The sequence below is a fragment of the Pseudochaenichthys georgianus genome, chromosome 13 (genome assembly GCF_902827115.2).
Source record: "Pseudochaenichthys georgianus chromosome 13, fPseGeo1.2, whole genome shotgun sequence".
NCBI lineage: Eukaryota > Metazoa > Chordata > Actinopteri > Perciformes > Channichthyidae > Pseudochaenichthys > Pseudochaenichthys georgianus.
In genome coordinates, this window is record NC_047515.1 from 7,111,369 (window position 1) to 7,130,727 (window position 19,359).

At 42.4% G+C, this 19,359-nt stretch overlaps 1 protein-coding gene across 4 annotated transcripts in view; it reads right to left on the minus strand.

Moving 5' to 3' along the window:
* myo18ab (myosin XVIIIA b) overlaps positions 1-18,775 on the minus strand; it is a 130,880-nt gene extending 112,105 nt beyond the window's left edge. For 3 of the 4 annotated variants that reach the window (XM_071205319.1, XM_034097091.1, XM_071205318.1), the window contains exons 1-2: positions 18,661-18,775; positions 13,820-14,941 (exon numbers count right to left, since the gene is read on the minus strand). In XM_071205319.1, the coding sequence (XP_071061420.1) occupies positions 13,820-14,833 (1,014 nt within the window). In that variant the 5' untranslated portion in view covers positions 14,834-14,941; positions 18,661-18,775. The remainder of the gene's footprint in view (positions 1-13,819; positions 14,942-18,660) is intronic. The other variant, XM_071205323.1, reaches the window with a different exon arrangement.
* Positions 18,776-19,359: the final 584 nt, after the last annotated feature.

The window sequence follows — 19,359 nt, forward strand, 5'->3', positions numbered from 1 at the left end:
TCCCTCGCGGACTGAACTTCTCACCTTATCCCTAAGGGAGACACTAGCCGCCCTGCGGAGAAAACCCATCTCGGCCGCTCGCGATCTCGTTCTTTCGGTCAGGACCCATCCTTCATGGCCATAGGTGAGGGTAGGAACGAAAATGGCCCGGTAGACAGAGAGCTTTGCCTTCTGGCTCAGCTCCCTTTTCGTCACAACGGTGCGGTAAAGCGACTGCAGTACCGCTCCCGCTGCTCCGATTCTCCGGCCCATCTCACGCTCCATTGTTCCCTCACTCGAGAACAAGACCCCGAGATACTTGAACTCCTTCACTTGGGGTAAGGACTCATTCCCTACTTGGAGTGGACAGTCCATCGGTTGGCATATTTTATATTAAACATTAAGTATCATGGAAACATTGTCTATCAAGTTAAGGAACACTTTACCAATGTATCCAGTCCCAGCACTGCCTTACCCAATGTTGATTAATTTAGTGTATAAGGGAAGGTGATAACGCCCCCTATGTGCTAAGCATTCACTTTAGCAATTTGAGTTGCTTGGGTGCTAGTCAGGTCGGGTCAAACCATTTTAATAGTCAGATTCTGGTCAAACCCTAAAAGGGGTACTTGTGTCAGAATACCCTGTAAACATCACACAAACCCTTTTAAACATTGCAATACAACTACCATAAAGTAGGTATTTTCCACACTCATAAACAAATGAAACCATATCTCGTTATATGCGACAATATATAATATTGAGTCCGGTTCTAAAAGTCAACAGTTCACAGAGCTTTAAGCTAAGTTCAGATCAACAAAAATACATCTTAAAGTCAAACAAAAAGCCTCCCCCCCCTTGAACAAACGAACATCATATCCAGACTTTTTCTGAATGACTTTTCCCAAAGATGTGCAAAATCTGAAAATGTCTTGGGTGGCGCATGATACCCCTTAGCAATACTACAACTATTTGTATCTTGTTCTGTAAGATGTCAGACAATCGTATAGATTAAAGTCACATGTTTTTGGATAATAAAATCCTGCTGGTTCCCGCCACAGCCGAGGGTAGCACCTTGTCTCCAGTTGACTCAGCAGACACAAACACATGTATCTGTATATTGGGTAATCTGTCATGCCACTTGTTGAACAACATACAAGGCATTACACTGCTTATTAGAGTGTCTCTGAGCTGCAGACCTTGCGCTGATAAGATGAACGGAGTCAGTGTGTCAGTGCCTGCTGTATCCTAGTATTTGTAATATTTGCGGCCTACGGACAGGCCTGTAATTATCCCAGGGAGAAGAGGAACTCCCTGTCATCCAAAGGCGTTCCATAAACTTAGCAAAGGCGTTTGGTGTCATAACAGATGGCATTGATCTCAGCACTGACAGAGTTTCCGACTTGTTATTATTATTTGCGATCTGAAGTCTTTATTGTAAATCTATCGATGTTATGTCACTCAGAGTTAAATAGACCCTTTCATGAAGTGATACTACTCGTCCATCTTTATTTATTTATTCTATGCGCTTTTATCTTTTATTCAACATTACTTTTTAATTTCTTATGTTTCTACGAATGTATTGGGTTTTTTTTATTTCTAAAATGGAGCAACTGTCTGGAAACCCAATTTCCCCCAGAATAAATAAAGTATTTCCATTCAGAAAAAAAGACTGGAAGGTCCCATATTGCACGAAGGGACATTTCCATGTATGCTTTCATTGTATTGTAGCATATGTCGGTCTTATACAAATACATTGAAAGCACATGTGCACTGACCAACTTTTTCACGCATACACATCTCGTACAAAAATCACCTTCTTATTATGATCCGTTTGAATTGAAAGTTTGCCCCAAATCACACTGCTAACAGGTGAAGCAGAGCACAAAGCAGCGGTGCGTTACCATGGAAACAGCCAGGTGCTTTGACAGTACAGCTGAGTCACTGTGCTCAGCGTGGAGAGAAAGGAGAATGCTGACAGAGCCGTTTACAGTGAGCCGCAGTCAGCACTGTGCTACTGCACCACCAGACTGGTCATCACCTTCTGAAAGGGGGCAAGAAGAGGAAATAAGTTTCCCTAAGGTTTATGGGAAATGTGGTCTTGATTTAACAAATATGTACTATACTTCCGGGTGGAGAAAAGGCCGTCCAGAGTTTTTCTCTGATCCCTCAAGTCATGGCATCTGCCAATTCTGAGCACCAATCTACTACCTTTTTCCCAAATGGAGAACTTACCATTAACCCTACTAACCATCAACACATTGGCCTCATTAGCTTATTGCCAATACAAAAACAAAGAACTGTTTTTAACTAAATAGGACGCAAATCTGATATATCTCCTCTAATCTCGCTGTACTTTTTTAATTTACGCAATCTGTTACTGCAGATAGACATCTTTAACAACAAGTCAAACATTAATAGTTTTACTTTTTAAAAAGCCTTAGTAATTTCCTGAAGCAGCGAGACACTGTTCTTTTTAAAAAGTGTTACTCAAACAAGAGGAAGTATTACTCAAAAGGGAGGACATTTGATGAGGACTATTTTTAGCAGCGGATTAAAATGCATTTGATGCTCTGACTGAATTGTAATTTCCTGTCCTTTTGTTCATTTAGCCTGTTTGCAGTTTTTTCCGAAGGCTTTTTAGTTTTGATCGGCCCACTTAATGTGTCATGACGATTACAAGACTTAACGTGTGTAACACATGTTATGTGTACTTTCAACCCTAACCCTAACCATAACCTGTACTGTCCCCTTTGTTTCAAAATATGCAAGTTGTCATATTTTTTATTTTGTTTTTGATTCTCTAAAGATAGCTGGCGGGTAATCAGAGATATGGAATAAGTTAATGTGGAAATAACTCAAATGAAGTGTGATCATGGTAACGAAGGAACATGTGAGCCAGAGCAACAGAGCGGATCATGGAGCTCTGTGGCTCAGACAAGAGAGATCAGGCTCCGATACACACTCAGAACCTGAAACAAGATACATTCACTGTCGGCTTGGACATGGGAGTTGTGTTACATAAAAAATGTTGGCCTATGACTGGTTTTATCCTTAACTCAAGTTTCATCAATTCCTACTTGTGTAATTGTTATTTTTTCATTGAAACCAAACACCTCATTGTACTTGATCAGAGAACAGTTGAACTCTTCTTTACTCAGACAAGTCTTAATTATTCATCCCGCTTTCAGCATCTCTGTAAATAATTCAGTTTACAGAACAAAGACGGGGAGACACGCCACGCCACAGGGAAACTTGCTAGGAAGGTCAGAGCAAAAAGGGAACTGCCTGCCACATAGAAACAAGCCTACAGTCAAAATACTTTGAGTGCCCACACACTGGTACTAGAACTAACAGAAACATACAATATCACAGAGTACATATAGAAGTGTGTCCTTCGAGTACTGAGAGGCTTCAGCCATAACCACAATGTTTGCTAAAGAGGCCCTATTATGCTAGAGGGAGTCTCTCTCCCACTCGCCCCCCCCCCCCCCTGCCTGAAACGCCTCCATTGAACTCCTCTATTTACATCTGTAACAGTGACATCACTATATAACACTCGCTCTTCTATTGGCTAGCGCTCCAACACAGTGAACATGAAGGGCTAGGGGGCGGGACATCTCTAAGCTGTTGACTAATCACAACATATCAGGCCAGCTAGCCAATCAGAGCAGACTGGGCTCTGGTTTCAGACAGAGGGTGAAAAGAGGTGCTGCAGAGGCAGAATGAGAAAAATAAAGAGTTTGTTGAACATTAAAGCACGGAAACATGTCATAGTCGAGGAACAAAATACAAATATGAACCTTTAAATTAGCATTATAGGGCCCCTTTAAAAGAAAGCCTCTTCATGTAGAAAGAGAAGGGCGATTTAAGAATATATGTCCATGTCCAGACATGTTATAGAACTTGTGACAGTGCTGAAGATTATAATTTAGGGCTCAAAAGCCACTTATGGGAGAAAAACTCAGGCTACTGTAGGTCACACAACACAGACTTCCTCCAACTTGTAATCTAAGTATGTAATATAGGGCCTGTGTTGGATTGCGCTGACAAAACATGCTAGGTTAAGCGCTTTGGCACAAGTGGTGTCACAACTTGTACACTACTTCGCAACCAGTTATAGAGAAGGTAGAATAGATATAGACACTTTGGACAATCTCAAACCACTTCATAAAGCTCGGTTTAGGTATTCTTAAATGTTTTCAGTTTTTTCACAAATAAATTCACTAAATAATTTGGAATAGTGAAATGGTATTTTACTCAAACAAGTACCTATTAATAGAACTATAAAATGAACTGATCATTTTGTCGTAGTCTCTTAATTGTCTCCACGTCTGTGATATACACTGCACTGTCTGGCCCAGCCCCCGCTCCCCTTTTAGAGGCAGCACTGGTTAATCCCTGTCTCTGGAAGGCGTGAGGATTAGCTCCCAGCAGGACAGTGAAATCTGCTATGATTCCCTGATCTGGCTACTTGGTTCCGAGTGGCCGAGAAACCAAGCGAGAGGTGATTAAGAAGATTAAGAGCCGAACGGCGTTGTGTTAACCTCCTTTTTTGTAAATAAGACGCATCAGGCACACATAATCCTGCCTGGCAACACAGAATGATGAGTGACTAATGAGTATCACACACTGTGGCCACCACGGAGATTAGAGACACTGCTAGTCTACACCACTGATGAAGAAGATGCAGCCACAATGTTCTGCAAAATAAACAATACAAAGGAGACATTTGAGTGAACCTCTTCTCCAACTCCCTGAGCAGTGGGGTCGGCCTATTCAATGACCATCCTTCCAGAAGCGAGTCTTAGACAAATATGTTTTTAAGCAACTACTGTCTAGTCCTTGTCAGAGGAAGTTGAGTGCAATCACTCCTCTTCATCTTAAGTACCGGGGAATTTATTTTCAATATGTTTTTGGAACCTCTTGAGGGTTGGTCTATTAATTAGATCATTGGAATGCATTCATGCTACAGTGGCTCTTTAGTGTCTATGATGGTCTGTAGGTCTACTCTCCACGTTGGTAAACACTGGATGAACCGCCTCCTGGATTGATTCCCAAGACATTTTGTACTTTCATGGTTTCCAGTGGATCAACCTACTTTGGTGACTTTACTTCAAGCACCAATATGAGGTTGGGATATTTGTTTTCACTGAGCCTACGCTGTGCAATGTGATTGGTGCTAGTTAGCATGCTAACACGCATCTCAAAGTGCAGCCTCACAGAGACAGTACTTCACTGCATCAGTTGCGTAAAAAAGGGGTAAAATGGTAAAACCGTGACAGGGGGTTGAATTGGGATCGGCCCCGGGACATAGGACGATGCTCTGACGTCATCACCCTCGCACATTTGTCATACGTTTACAAAAAACGATATACATGTTAAAACTTTTCTCGTTCTTAACATAGACTATATATTTAGGTTCTTAATAATTCAGTGTTTGATGTGTGTTGACTTTATTTTAGAAAGGCAGATCTCTGCGAGCGGCTATAGTTTGTCGCTTAGTGAACGTGTGTCTCTGATCGTGAGCTTTACACTGCAGCACCACCCTCACAAGTTAAGCTAATATTCTGTTTGTTTATGTTGTTATTCCTTTGAACAGAAGATCGTTTGGAGTGCGCTCCTTCACATTCACCGCTCAACAAAGAGTAAGGCCACTACCATCTGAGGAATATTGCCCAGTTAGAATCGATGCTGAGTTTTAAGAGACTCCAACTTCTATTCTTGCTTTCATTTCCTGACGGTTGGACTATTTTAAATTTCATTTTAAAGATTGAAAATAAATACATTTATTGTTTTATTAAATTTTTTACTCGCGTGTTGTGTTCCTTGTAAAGCACTTAGTAACGCTAGTTAAACATTTGTTTGTATTTATTCTTCACATGAAACTAGCACACCTAATTAATGACTGTGATTAACGAAACCAGGTAAACTTGTTTGGACAGCCTCTGAGGTTCATCAACGGTCTTGTCTACCATTGGCTCCGTGCTAAATTGGCCCATTGTTTCCACAATGATGTGTTTTAAAACAAACCGTGTGTGCGTCACACATGCCATTGCTCCTAACTTGTCCTGTAGCATTCCAGTGTCTCGCCTGCTCTGTCCTCACACATCAACACTCAGAGCCTTTCTACTACACACTACGACAACATCTTCTATTTAAAAAGGACACTGAAGCGAACCAAGCTCAGCCAACTCAAGCTAGCGTTTTACTGCATTCATTTGCCATCTTCAAAAGCTGCAATGCGACACACGAGACAACATCTATGAGACCCAAAGTCTCATCAGTACTCTTCTATGATATTCTAGAAAAATATTACACAAACAATCATATTATTCTAATTTTAGTTCTGGTCTCATTGAAATGAAAGGTGATGAAGGACTAATGTCTGTCTAAAACATATAAACAACTGATGAATAATGTAGCCTTCTTGTGAGCGTAGACATGTGGACATGTTTTAGAAATCATATCAATTAGTATTTATCATCTAACACATTTACAAACAACAAGTTCCCTCCCTTCTCGCTCAGCCTCAGAAGTGCATTCCTCCTCGTCCAGAAGAAACTCCCGGGGGAAAGAGTCAGGAAGTGGCCTATTTGTTCCAAAGCAGATTCCACAAATGCCAGAGTGAGACCTTAAGGGAGAAGCCTGCTTCCCGTTTGTTTCCAAGTGAAGATGGCTTGTTGCTACTTTAACCTCCCCTCTCTCCCACGCTCCGGCCCCCCCCCTCTCCTCCCCTCTCAGGCCCCTCCAATCTGGACTACTGCTGCAGCTTAAAGCTTTCCAGCAAAAGGCTAATTGGGTTGTCAAAAGAATACATTAATATCAAATAAAACAGAGCCAGCTTCCTGAGCGATAATTAGCAGAGCCTCCGTCTTAATTATATCTGGGAAATATGAGAATGAATTAAATAACCAATGTACACAACAAGCCACGAGACAACATGTCCAACATGCATTTATGTAACACCCAACTAAGACACCAACCTTAAAGCAATGTTCAAGTATAAGCTTTATCTTTAGTTTACACTAAGAGCAAGGTCACAGAGTTGAACACCAAATGTTCTGTTTCTCCTATCAAGTGAAACTGCGCCCTCGTCTCTTGATTCCGGAGAGAGAACTTTAGAGACGGGTGCAAGATGTAAGACCAGAAAGCTGTCACATACCAAGCCACCAGTGTGAGCCGAACCCCATCCATTGAGCCGGCCATTGAAGCATGTCTGTAGTGGTCAAAAGGTGGCAATATACTTTTACCATTTCAGTTTACGTTTTTATAAACTTATCTTTGCAGGAATGCTTTACAAGAAACCTTAACACCATCATACTCAACAGTAACTGGGCTGAACCACGACACACTTTAAGTTGTGTCTTCTCGACTGCCCGTACATGTTGGTGAGCCTTTCTGCATGTCATCCTCCGTCTCTTTCAAATATCTCTCTTCTCAATGTAAAATAATGGCCAAAAGGAACATCTTTAGGAACTAATTTAAGTGTAGGTCAGGATCATCTCAAAACATTATTTATATGGTTTTCTGAGTAAATAGTTCAAGCCTGGAGAGGGTAGGGGGAAAAAGAAAAGTGGAAACGAGTTAAGTCACAATTGCTTCCTGAATAGATCGAAATAACACAAACGGTGCCAAAGTGAACAGGCACTGGTGAGGGTCCACTATGGAGGACGGCAGTGAGGGTGAGGGAGGACGAAAGAGCAAGTAAGTGGATACTACTGGTCACTGTGAATGCATACATACAATAGAGTGGAGCAGTGATTGCACAGGGGCTCCCTCGACAAAAAGCAAGGACATGTTTTCATTGGATTTTGGATAAATGCAGAAAATAAGATTTAAGGCAAAATGACGTTTATTATACTTATGTGTCAAACTGCGGTTAAAGTTGCATACGTTTACATAAAAACTGCCAAGCTAAAGCAGTGTTGCCAACTTGGCGAATTTGTCGTTACATTCGGCGGCTTTCCAAATTTATTTTTGTCAAAAGCGACTAATCTAACGACTTGTAATGCAGTAATTGGGGACTTTTCTAGTGTTTGGAGACTCGCGTATTGTTCAGCAGTTAACGAGCCGCGGGTGCTGCCGTGAGCCCCTCTGCCCCTGCTTTGCCCTCCCATAGTGCTCACAGGCGCTAGTTGCAGAGTACAGAGCGGAGACGGCCGCACCCTCCCGCGTCGAGACTGTAAATGAATTGCGCATGCGCCAAGCCGTCCTGGTTTTGAGCGGGATTTAAATGTAAAATGTAAATGTTTCTTCACTGTCACACTATAATAAATAACTGCCTTTGCTTTGCCTCACACAGCCTCAGTCACTTAATCACCTCGTCCACTGTGTGTGTGCCTCTCACAAACATTCACGTAGGTCATCATGTCACAGTCTAAACTGTAATCACAAAAGTACAGAAAGGAGTGGGAATCAAACCCTGAGTTTAAAAGATGGTTGAAGCCATGTATTGGAGATGACACACGGCCATACTGCCTTTATTGTAAGGGAGTTTTCTACTAAAAACTATTTCTACTTGGTCTAATAGAGACATTTCTGATATACTGTCGTCTGGATTTACTCTGGTGGTTTTAAGTTTTGATCCTTGAAGGGGGTGGAACGTTTTTTTTACCGCCATTACATGATATGCAAATTAGGCGATGACGTCATTTAGGGACTTCTGGTGACTTTTCGGACAGCCAATAGCTGCTTTCCTTACTATGGAGTTGGCAACACTGAGCTAAAGGCAGACCCGTGTTTGGTTTGATGACGTAGTAGTATCATTCAGTTCATTGTTAACAACCACCGATTACATGACAGCTTTAATCATTCAACAGTTTGGCATTAACTGACATTCATCGTCGTCAAACTAAATATTTTCTAAGCTTGGGTTAACCAAATAACTTATTTACTTGGAGACAAGAAATTGACTCGGAGACAGTACCGTAGGGAACCATTAGGGGTAGAATGCTGACTCTTTTCTGGGTTGAGGACTCATTCCTGCACCACTCTAAAGCACTGAAGTTCAAATAGATGAAACACATTTTAATCCAAAGAGCTACACTATTGAAACAAAAGACCTTAAGAACTCTGGGTGGTTCTATTGTTCTGGCTCTCTGCGGTCTGTTTATGAGTCTGCATTAAAAATGTATTCAATGTGAAGTACTGGATTGATTGAATTAACTATTAATCAAACATCTAAATGAACATCCTAGACAGTTCCCAGGAGGAACACTAGGAATGAGCCAGGTGCTAAGGTACATGTGAAGCAGAAGCCTCCTATAGAGCGAAGTCTTGTTGGAGACACAGAGGTGAAGCCGAGAACGCTGAAGGCCCAGACTGGGTTGTCCTCGGTTTGCCTTTGAAGCAGTGAATGCTGCCCATCAGGTTCAGCTAGACCTGGAGCAAGCCTCTGCTGCGTTAGTGCTGAGCACAGATTCTCCACATCACATCACTAATTCCTACACAGTGAGGGTTAGGGGGAAGTGAGGACGTATGTGTGTACGTGAGCATTGCAAGGGCTCCCCAAACAAAAACCAAAGGGATTTGATGTTGGATAATTGCAGAAAATGCACATGTATGGTGCTTTGATATTTTGTTCCTCAGGATTCACATATTAACACCACTTTTATTATTTTTGAAGTGTAAATGCAATTTACTAAAGTCAAAAGCTATCTTTTTGCAGTAGCAGCTAGCGTGTTAGCTGTAATGTACCGTCACAGGACTTCGCATTAAGATCACTAAGCTAGAGGCGGCTCATGTTCAGCATGATGGCGATTGGTGGTCCATTAAAGACACTTGTAAGCGACCACCATTTCTACACATAGAAGCTTAGGAAGCAAACCAGTGGGGTGTTTACTGACATATCTTTCTTCTTGAACCCTCTGTCAAAAATGCGTAAACTTGCATAAACCTAAGACCCTATTTCCAATGTTTAAACACAAACGCATTCAAAAAAACATTGACTTTGGAACAAGCGAAAACGCCAAGTATTAAATGCTAACTTATTTCCGGATATACGATTCATTCCAGCACCACTTTGAAACTACACTCTTGGAGCTTTTTATTGTGATTTATTATTTCATTTTAAATATGAATCTAAGTTTATGTACAATGACACAAGACATTTAAAAAACACAGCAGGCCTACCTAAATGACTCCTATCACTTGATGCTTAAAATGATCAGGAGCAAAAGATCTTGTGCATCTAGCCGAGCTAACTGGAGCCAGTCGTTTTTGTATTTTGTATTTGTTGCTTCAGGGTGAAAATGTTTCCTCCTTCTCCAAGACATCCCAGTGCTTTTCTTAGAATATCCGGCTCATACCGCTCATAGCGAAAATAAAAGGTGCATCCTGTCTGTGTTCATTAACTCTTCCTGAGTTCATGTCTGTGGGGCAGACTCCTGTCTGCAGCTTTGGGTGGACTGACACAATGCTGCCTGACTTCAGCTGTTTAACCTATTCAGGATTAGCTCCCAGCAGGAGCATATAGTCAAACCCAATCTTTCTTCTTCAAGAGGATTATTCTAGTCCATAAACATGTGTAAATTATTGATATATTTTTCATATATAGTTATGTTAAAACTGTCCTCCCAAAATTCTGAGATCTAGATTTTGTCAAATTGAAGACATAGTCTCTGAGGAATCGTGGCAATAATTGATTAAACAAGAAACAAAATCTGGTATATATATATATATATATATATATATATATATATATATATATATATAATGATAGACCATAAAAACAGACCTAAGGTGAGCCGTAAGCATCAAAGTCAACTACTGAACGTGATTGCGCTGACCATGAGTACACCTTTAGTTCAGCTGTGTTAATGTGAAGTCATAATGCACCATCATGTAGTTTGTTCATGGCCTAACAATAGCTTTTAAGTTCTGCCGATTATGTTCACGCTAAATATTTCAAAGTGTTGTTGATACCAAACTAGTCATAAGCATCATAAATGTGTGTTTGCCACAGAGCTTATTTTCTGCCATTATCCCAAATCTAATGGAAATGGAATCTATGTGTTTTGTTGATGGAGGCCGATGCCATGATAAATTCCTCATCGGCCAACAAAAATACATCACTGCACCAAGCTGCGTTGTTTGACCTGGCAGCAGGTGCAGTGTCACTTTGTCGAACTGAGTGGTTGCCCTCTCCTCTCCTTTATTTAAACCAGCACTCGGGCTGCTGATATCCGTTGAAGAGGACAAAGAGGTGCAGACATGCCTGCTGTTTAACACACACACACATAAATCAGCCAATTGGCTCATGAAGTTAAAGGAGAGGGTGTGTGTGTGTGTGTGTGTGTGTGTGTGTGTGTGTGTGTGTGTGTGTGTGTGTGTGTGTGTGTGTGTGTGTGTGTGTGTGTGTGTGTGTGTGTGTGTGTGTGTGTGTGTGTGTGTGTGTGTGTGTGTGTGTGTGTGTGTGTGTGTGTGTGTGTGTGTACTTCCTGTTTGCTCCATGGAAGTCATGAGAGCAGCTCCTCACATAACTCAAAGTAAGTCTCTTATGTGAGCGCTTCCACACCCAGTCACATCTTCTGTCTCTTGTCAGGAAAAGGACAACATGGGCCACAGACAGTCACTCTCTGTCTCGCCTCCAGGAGCAGATGAATCCAATTGTGGTGAGAAGGGTGGGGGGGGTTAGAGTCCCTTTCAGTCTGTCAGTGTCACAAGGACTCTTGAACCATGGCCAACGGAGGCAAACAAACAAAGTCCTCTGATGCAGGACACTACTGTAAATGCTGACCTTTTACAAAACTCTTCCAATTGGAAATCATATGATCAGTTTTCCATAGACCACAGTATGTACGTTTCGTCACACCAAACATAGTCAGTATGCAACGATATAAAGCAGCCAAGACTAGTGTTGTACAAGCCCTGCATGGACTTTGTTTCCAGCAGATGATGGACTTGTACACCTGCCAGGTTCAAAGCAGCCATCGCCTTTTTCTGTTGCAAGTTAAATAAATATAGCTACATTTAGCCCAAGTTCCCAATACTGTGAAGTCTCCCTGTAAGAGACAGTCTGGGAAGAGATCTCACTGGCAAAACGTACTGATTTGGACTCTGTATTAAGAGTGCTACTATTGAAACTAGGGTTACAAAGGGGCAGAACATGTAGGGAAAGTTTCCATGGGAAGTTAAGCTGGGGAATTTTAGAAATATTCGATGCAAAATTAAACAAAAAAACATGACATTTCAACATGTTTTCTTTTATTTTTTAAGTAGAACAGAACAAGTTTTAATTATTTTATTGAACAATTATTTGTTTCATTGAAGAACGAAAACAGGAATGTTGAGTTAAATATTACTCATCCCCCCCCAACCCCACTCATTAAAAAATGAACATAAATGCACCCCCCATCCAAAAATCCCCACAAAGTCCCATTCAAAATGTTAAATGAAAAGAGCCCTTCTCCCTCCAAAAAGTCCCATAGTGTGATCCAGTCTTCTCGAAATCATCTGTGCATGTGATGAAGGAATACACAGTGCCTGTAGGGTGTGTGGTCTCAATAGCCATGCAGTAAGCAGTGTGCTATGGCATGGATATTCAAGTGTACTTGAATGGCATCCGTTTGTTTTAGTCAAGATTATGCTAAAATATACTTTCCCCAACTATATTTAAGTTCCCTATGAAGAGTCAACCTTCAATTTTGAAAATTCCCAGTTCATTCCCTGTTCATTCCCATGGAAAGTTTCCGTCTTAGAAAATTCCCGGAATTTTGCAACCCTAATTGAAACCAATAAAAAGGGAAAAATAATGGCCTTCCACTTAGCTTTCCCCACTAGTGTTTCAGGAAAAAACAAAAGGGTTATCTGTGACTGTTGGCATACATCGGCTATGGAAGTCTGAGGGTGAAGGTGGCTCACGGCTTTGGGTTAGTCACTTTTTTTTACAGAGTCATCTCTATTGACAACATGCAAAAGGATTTTTTTGTCATATCCACTGTTAAAAACAAGTTTCTTTGTACTATAAAAAGCTAATTTTATTTCCACTCCGACACCATATACAAGGAAACATGATGTATAAAGGAATTAAAACGAGGGTTATTTTGGGGGCTGGGTGGTGGCTTGGATTGATATGGATAGACATCTTTCACAAACTTTTTCCTGTAATCTAAGCCTGTAATTATGTGCAACACCAGATTAATATATTTAACTATAGAAATGTATAAAATGTTGTTCCAGGTGAGCAAATCCCAAGACCCACTAGATAGTCCAAGGTCCACATACCATAGTCTCACAAAATAAAAACACTGAACCGTTGTCTCTTACATTACGATCAGGCACTTGGATAGCATGTCTTAGAAACACAAACAATAACTGTAGATGAGACATTAAGCAGTAGCATGTGCAATCTAATTTGAGTTGGACTTGTGAAGGCATTAAATGCTAAACAAGAGGCATGTAGAGGCGATCACGAAATCATAGATATGCTCTGAAATTTTGAAATGGAGATCCGTTGAGAAAATATAGGAATGTAAAAAAAGGGGAATCAATGTAAGCAAATCCTTTTAAAAGCAAAGGCAAGAGCGGTAAAACAAGTTAAGACTCAAGGCGATTATTTTCAATGAATTAAGTCTTGAAGCTTTACATTCAAAGCAGGAAACCTTGACTTGACTGTCATCTAACAGGCATCAGCCCCCACGTCATGATTAGACATGAGAATCTGGCACATTGATGTATCAGAAAATCTGCCTGTAAAAAAGATTCTGAAACACGGCACTCAAAAAACTGTGAGGAAACACGGAAAGAGTTTCAGATTAGAAGACAGTCAACCTGCCAAGATATGGAAAGAGAGCAGCACTCATGGCGAAGATAGTTTAAGAGTTTGTAAAGAGCTGCTTACTTGTCGGGCGTCCCTGCGCATCCCCTCGGTGTTCCTCAGCCAGCAGCGGCTCAGCTCGCTCAGCTCCAGGATGGCCTGCACCTTCAGCCTCACCGTGTCCCCCGACTGACGGATCATCTCCACTATCTCGTCCCGGCTCTTGTTCTCCACGTTGCGTCCGTTTATCTCCACCAGCCTGTCGCCAGGCACCAACCCCAGTGCCAGGTCCTTGGTTCCGGCACCGGGCTCTGCAAAGTGGACGACACGCCTGTACACTCCTCCGTCAGGGCTGTGGTCCAGCATGGTGGTGCGACGCAACGAAAACCCAAAGTCGCCAGTGTTGCGCCGTTGGAGCTCCAGCTCACGGATCTCTGGTGCGCTCGGTGCGACCACAGCCGGCAGCTGAAGCTGTGCGGGGAAGGTCTTGTCGACCACCTCAGGGACGTAGACTTTTTGGGGCTCAGGTGCAAATTCGGGCTGCTGCTTCAGGCTGTGTTTGCGGAGCATGCTGAAGACTTTGCTTTCCACCTGCGGGGACGGGGCAGCAGAGTTCTGGCCTGAGGGGGTGGAGCTCTCCGAAGGGCTCTCTTCTTTACTCTTCTGGGAGAAGGAGAAGCGTTTCATCATCTGAGAGGAGTTGGTCTTGGCGAGGGAACCGAAGTGAGCAACGCGATCCCGTACCGAGCCTCGACGTCCATCTGATCCTTCCCCGCCCTCCCCCTTCAGGTCATCGGTGGAGCTGGCGGCGCTCAGCTGATCATCAAAAACCATGCTGCTGCGGTTGCTCAAGCCATCCGATTCTATGTCAGTGAGGGTGAGCTCGTTGCTGCTGGCCACTTTGATGGGAATGGGGTTGGAGATCTCCAGTTTGGTCTTGGACTCACGCTTGGACTCCCTCTTCAGGTTGAAGAAGCCACGCCGCATGCTCATCTCTTCCAGGCTGCGCAGCTCTGCTGCAGACATCCTCTCCTTCTTATCCTTCTTGTCCTTCTTACTCCCTTCCCTCTCCTTGTCCTTTTTCATCAGATTAAACATGGTGACAAACTAGACGATGCCTTTCCGTCCACCGTTAATCTATTTTCTCTACCGAGATGGAGGTCCAGTTCAAAGACGCTTTTGTTGTGACCGACAGGGACGAACCCCCTGGGGAAAGAGAAAAGGAGAACAAACTGTGTCAGGTATACAAAATATTAATTTTAAAAAATCTTGTTTTTAGCTGAATACAGCTAATATATATATTTAAAAGCCTATAATATAATGTGTTCTCAAAACAATCAAAAAGATTCAGATTATTTATGTGACAATATTTTTTGCCATGACTTTTAGTGCATTTGTTAAGGTTTGGGATCTTTTAAGTCAACATTTGAAAGATCTCTTTGAGGGCTCTTTTTGTTATTAGCAAAAATATATTTGAGAACTAAACACTGTGGGGTGCCTTCGCAGAGTCCGAAAGACATTAGAGGACAATATAACGTGCTGTCATCTGGACAGCGGTATCTGCTGCTGCACCACCAGACTACAGAGCAGCTTCAACTCATCCTTCAAACTCCACCTTCAAAAATAGCTTTGTTTTTTTCTGGTGCTGCATAAAGGGACTACAACTGCATTTTCGTGTGTAACCCTTTGTTGTACAATGACAATAAATCAACCTGGAACTTTATCAGATATTAAATTATGTGCAATTACATATAATTATTTAAGTATTATATTGCCTAAATAAGTGACATCATTGATAACGGGATATAACTACTAACGGAAGTGGCAAGCGTTTTAAATATCTTACTTCCCAGTAACATCTGGCTATTGTATAGTTTATTCACTTTGTTGCAGAAATCTGCCTCAGAAGTCTCACAGCATTGTATAAGGTACAGGCCTACATCACTCAAGACCTCCAACACTCTGATATTTAATTGGATGTGCTTGGAAGGACCAAAACACATTCCTGGCCTTGTTTTTTTAATGGGTCTCTCCAAATCCACAAAAATTAGGAACTCTTCCTGCCACAAGCAGTCCGCAGATCCATCCATCAAAAATCTTGGAAAGAGCAGTTGCCAAACAACTCCACCATCACATGTCCAACCATGAGCTCTATGAACCCTTTCAATCTGCCTACCGAACCCACCACAGCACCGAGACCGCCCTGATCAAAATCACCAATGACCTCCTCATCGCAGCTGACTCAGGTTTCATCACTACACTAATTCTCCTAGACCTCTCTGCAGCCTTTGACACCATCTCTCATAATATCCTCCTCACCCTCCTGTCTGAACTCCTTGGCCTCACTGACTCTGCCTTCTCCTTCTTCCACTCATACCTCTCTGACCGGACACAGTTTGTCACACACGCTGGCTGCAGCTCCCCCTGTGCTTCCGTCAATCATGGAGTCCCCCAAGGCTCTGTGCTGGGTCCCCTTCTATTCACAATATACATCCTTCCGATTAGTGATATCATCCGCAGCCATGGTCTCTGTCTCCACTCCTACGCCGACGACACCCAACTGTACATCAGCACAAAACCCTCTGCCCATCTCCCCCCTCAGTCACTAATCAACTGCCTCCATGAAATTAAAACCTGGATGACCACCAACCTACTCAAACTTAACAGTAATAAAACTGAGCTCATGGTTGTGGCCCCCAAGGCACTGCTCGGGAAGGTTGGAGATCTGCTCCTCAACATCGACGGTTCCATCATCTCACCATCCCCTCAGGTCCGCAACCTTGGCATTGTATTGGATTCAACCCTTTCATTTCAGAACCACATCAAGTCAGTATCAAAATCAGCCTTCTTCCACCTCAGAAACATATCCAGACTCCGGCCATCACTCTCCGACTCTGTTGCAGAGAAGCTCATTCATTGTTTCATTACCTCCCACCTGGGCTACAGCAATGGACTCCTATCCGGGGCTCCCAGCAAAACCCTGGACAGGCTCCAGAACTCAGCTGCCAGGGTTCTCACACGCACCAAGAGCTGGCAGCACATCACCCCCACTCTCTTCAACCTCCACTGGCTCCCGGTCAAGTCCCGCATCACCTACAAATTCCTCCTCGTGACCTACAAGTCCCTCCATGCCCTCTCCCCTCAGTACCTCACAGATCTCCTCCACCCATACATCCTGTCCTGCACCCTTCGATCCTCAGACTCCGGCCTGCTCTCCATTCCCCATTCACGCCTCCGCACCTTCGGGGATCGTGCCTTCAGTGTCGCTGCCCCCTCCCTCCCTGCTGAAATCCGTAACATCCCTTCTCTGAACATCTTCAAATCTACCCTGAAAACTCATCTGTTCAACAAAGCCTTCCACAATAACTCGCTTCCCCCCCCCCCCCTGCAATGTAACACTTCCATTTCTGCCCCCTGTTTTATGTCTTGTCCTTATATGTTTCTTGTTAAGCGACCTTGGGTTAATGAAAGGCGCTATATAAATTAAAGTTATTATTGTTATCCTCCAGCCTGGTTCCCATTATTTGCTGAGAGACACACACAGACTCCTCTCAACACTACCTCTCATTATGGGAGATTGGGCCAGAAGGATACTATGCCAGCTAGGGTGTTCAACTACACTGAGACAATAATAATATCGTAGTAAAAATACAGTGCTTCAGGGTGCTGAAACATTACCACTCATCGCCTCAGGATTAAGTTGACATTTTAGAAAAATATAGTGCTTCTCAGTGGATTATAGAGGAACAATTAAACCAGAACAGTAATACAAGTGTCCTAAAAGCTCCTTTTCACCAGAGGTGGAAGAAGTGCTTGGGTAAAAGTTAAACTACAAGAATTTTAGAATACTCTGTTACAAATAAAAGTCCTGAAATCTAATGTAACTCAAAAGTAAAAGTGCAAAAGTATTAGCATAAAAATATACTTAGATTACCAAAAGTACTCAAGTCATTATGCAGATTGGTCCATTTCATATGATGTGTTTTATAATTATTAATAATTAAAGTGTTATCAAAGCTGGTAAAGTTGCAGCTAGTTTAAATTACTTTGTATACTGCAGGGTAGCTTGCAAATGTTATTCCAGGTATTCAAGTAACAAAAGGAATTAAATTAATGTAGTGGAGTAAAAGTACACTATTAACATATGAGTTGTAGTTGGGTAGAAGAACAAAGTAGCAACAAATTAGAATACTAAAGTTAAGTACAAATCCCTCAAAATTGTACTTGAGTACAGTACTTATAAATGTGCTTTGTTTTCCACCTCTGCTTTTGAGTCAGTGACTCTTATCTTTGTCTACAGACAGGGCCAGAGTGAATGGTCAACTTTAATGTCAACATCACGGTGTGTGTATAATAACCAATAACCAGAGCTAGGGGACATTAAACGCTAACGGTGCTGCTGTTTAATGCTTTCTTCTGTTTATCTAATGGCTGCTGAGGGTGAACCGATGCCAACACCTGGCACTGAAGCATACACAAAGCAACATTTATTAGTCCCACTCTGCATTTAATGTGAAGTCAGGGGACAAAAAGCATGACAGCGCTAAATAGGTGTAGCTTTTCGGCTACATTAGCTAGCCGAGCTACCGTTTCGTAGGTGGAGGGTAACGTTACCTAATAACAAATATTTTCCATTATATTAAACCGCAAACAAAAAAGCACCAGATATAAAAGCCATAAGTCATTCATAATGATTTTCTGCAACTTTGGACTGAGCCACCTAGCTAGCTAAATAGCTTAATTGGCTCCAGCCACAGCCTCGGTTCTCTGCCCTCTTCTTTGGTGGGGCAAATCCTGGAACAAGAACAATATACTGGGATCCTGTGAAAATGACCCAGTGAGCCCGATCGCCCGCCTGCCTCCACAAGACTGGCTTCAAACACCCAGTGCCCCACACACATGTTTATGTAGATAGAAGTACTCACAGTTCTCCAGGACAACTATGGAGCACCGCTGGTGCCTTGTTTCTGGGCGCAGCTCGGCTCGTCAGGAACAGAAGCCGCAGACTGGCTTTCAGCTAGCGCTATGATAGCCGGCTGCTCCCACTGCCAGTCCCGCTCGGAGGCGCCCTGCAGCAGCCAAAGCCGCTCAGCGCCCCTTGCCGGGCAGACAGGGGGCTACAACTCGCATTTCGCACCATCCTAGTAACAGGATCAACACTACTAACACCATTGTACTTCAAGTCACTTTGTGCCAGACTGAAACTTCTAACATGTAGGGTAGGCTATTGGACTAAAATGGGATTTTGTTCAGACATGCATGGTCCCCAGAGGATGAATTATAATGGCTTACACGATCTCCTTAATTTACCTGCAGCTTATTACAAATGTATTATGTCAAATATGAAATATCTCTCTACCAGATAGTTTGGCACAACGTTTGAGGTGAATGTTGGTGGTGACCCCCTGATTTTGACTCACCCGATGATGGACATTTGTGCAAACATTCATGTTCTCCTCAATGTCAATTGCAGTGTTGGAATGTAAAAAGTAAGAAATGTGGATATACTTATACTTACTAATTTTTTAATATACACAGCATTTTGAAACATATCTAAAATTGGCTTCACATTGACAAACAACATTTAAATGATTTGACATGTATTTCATACTGATATCATAGAA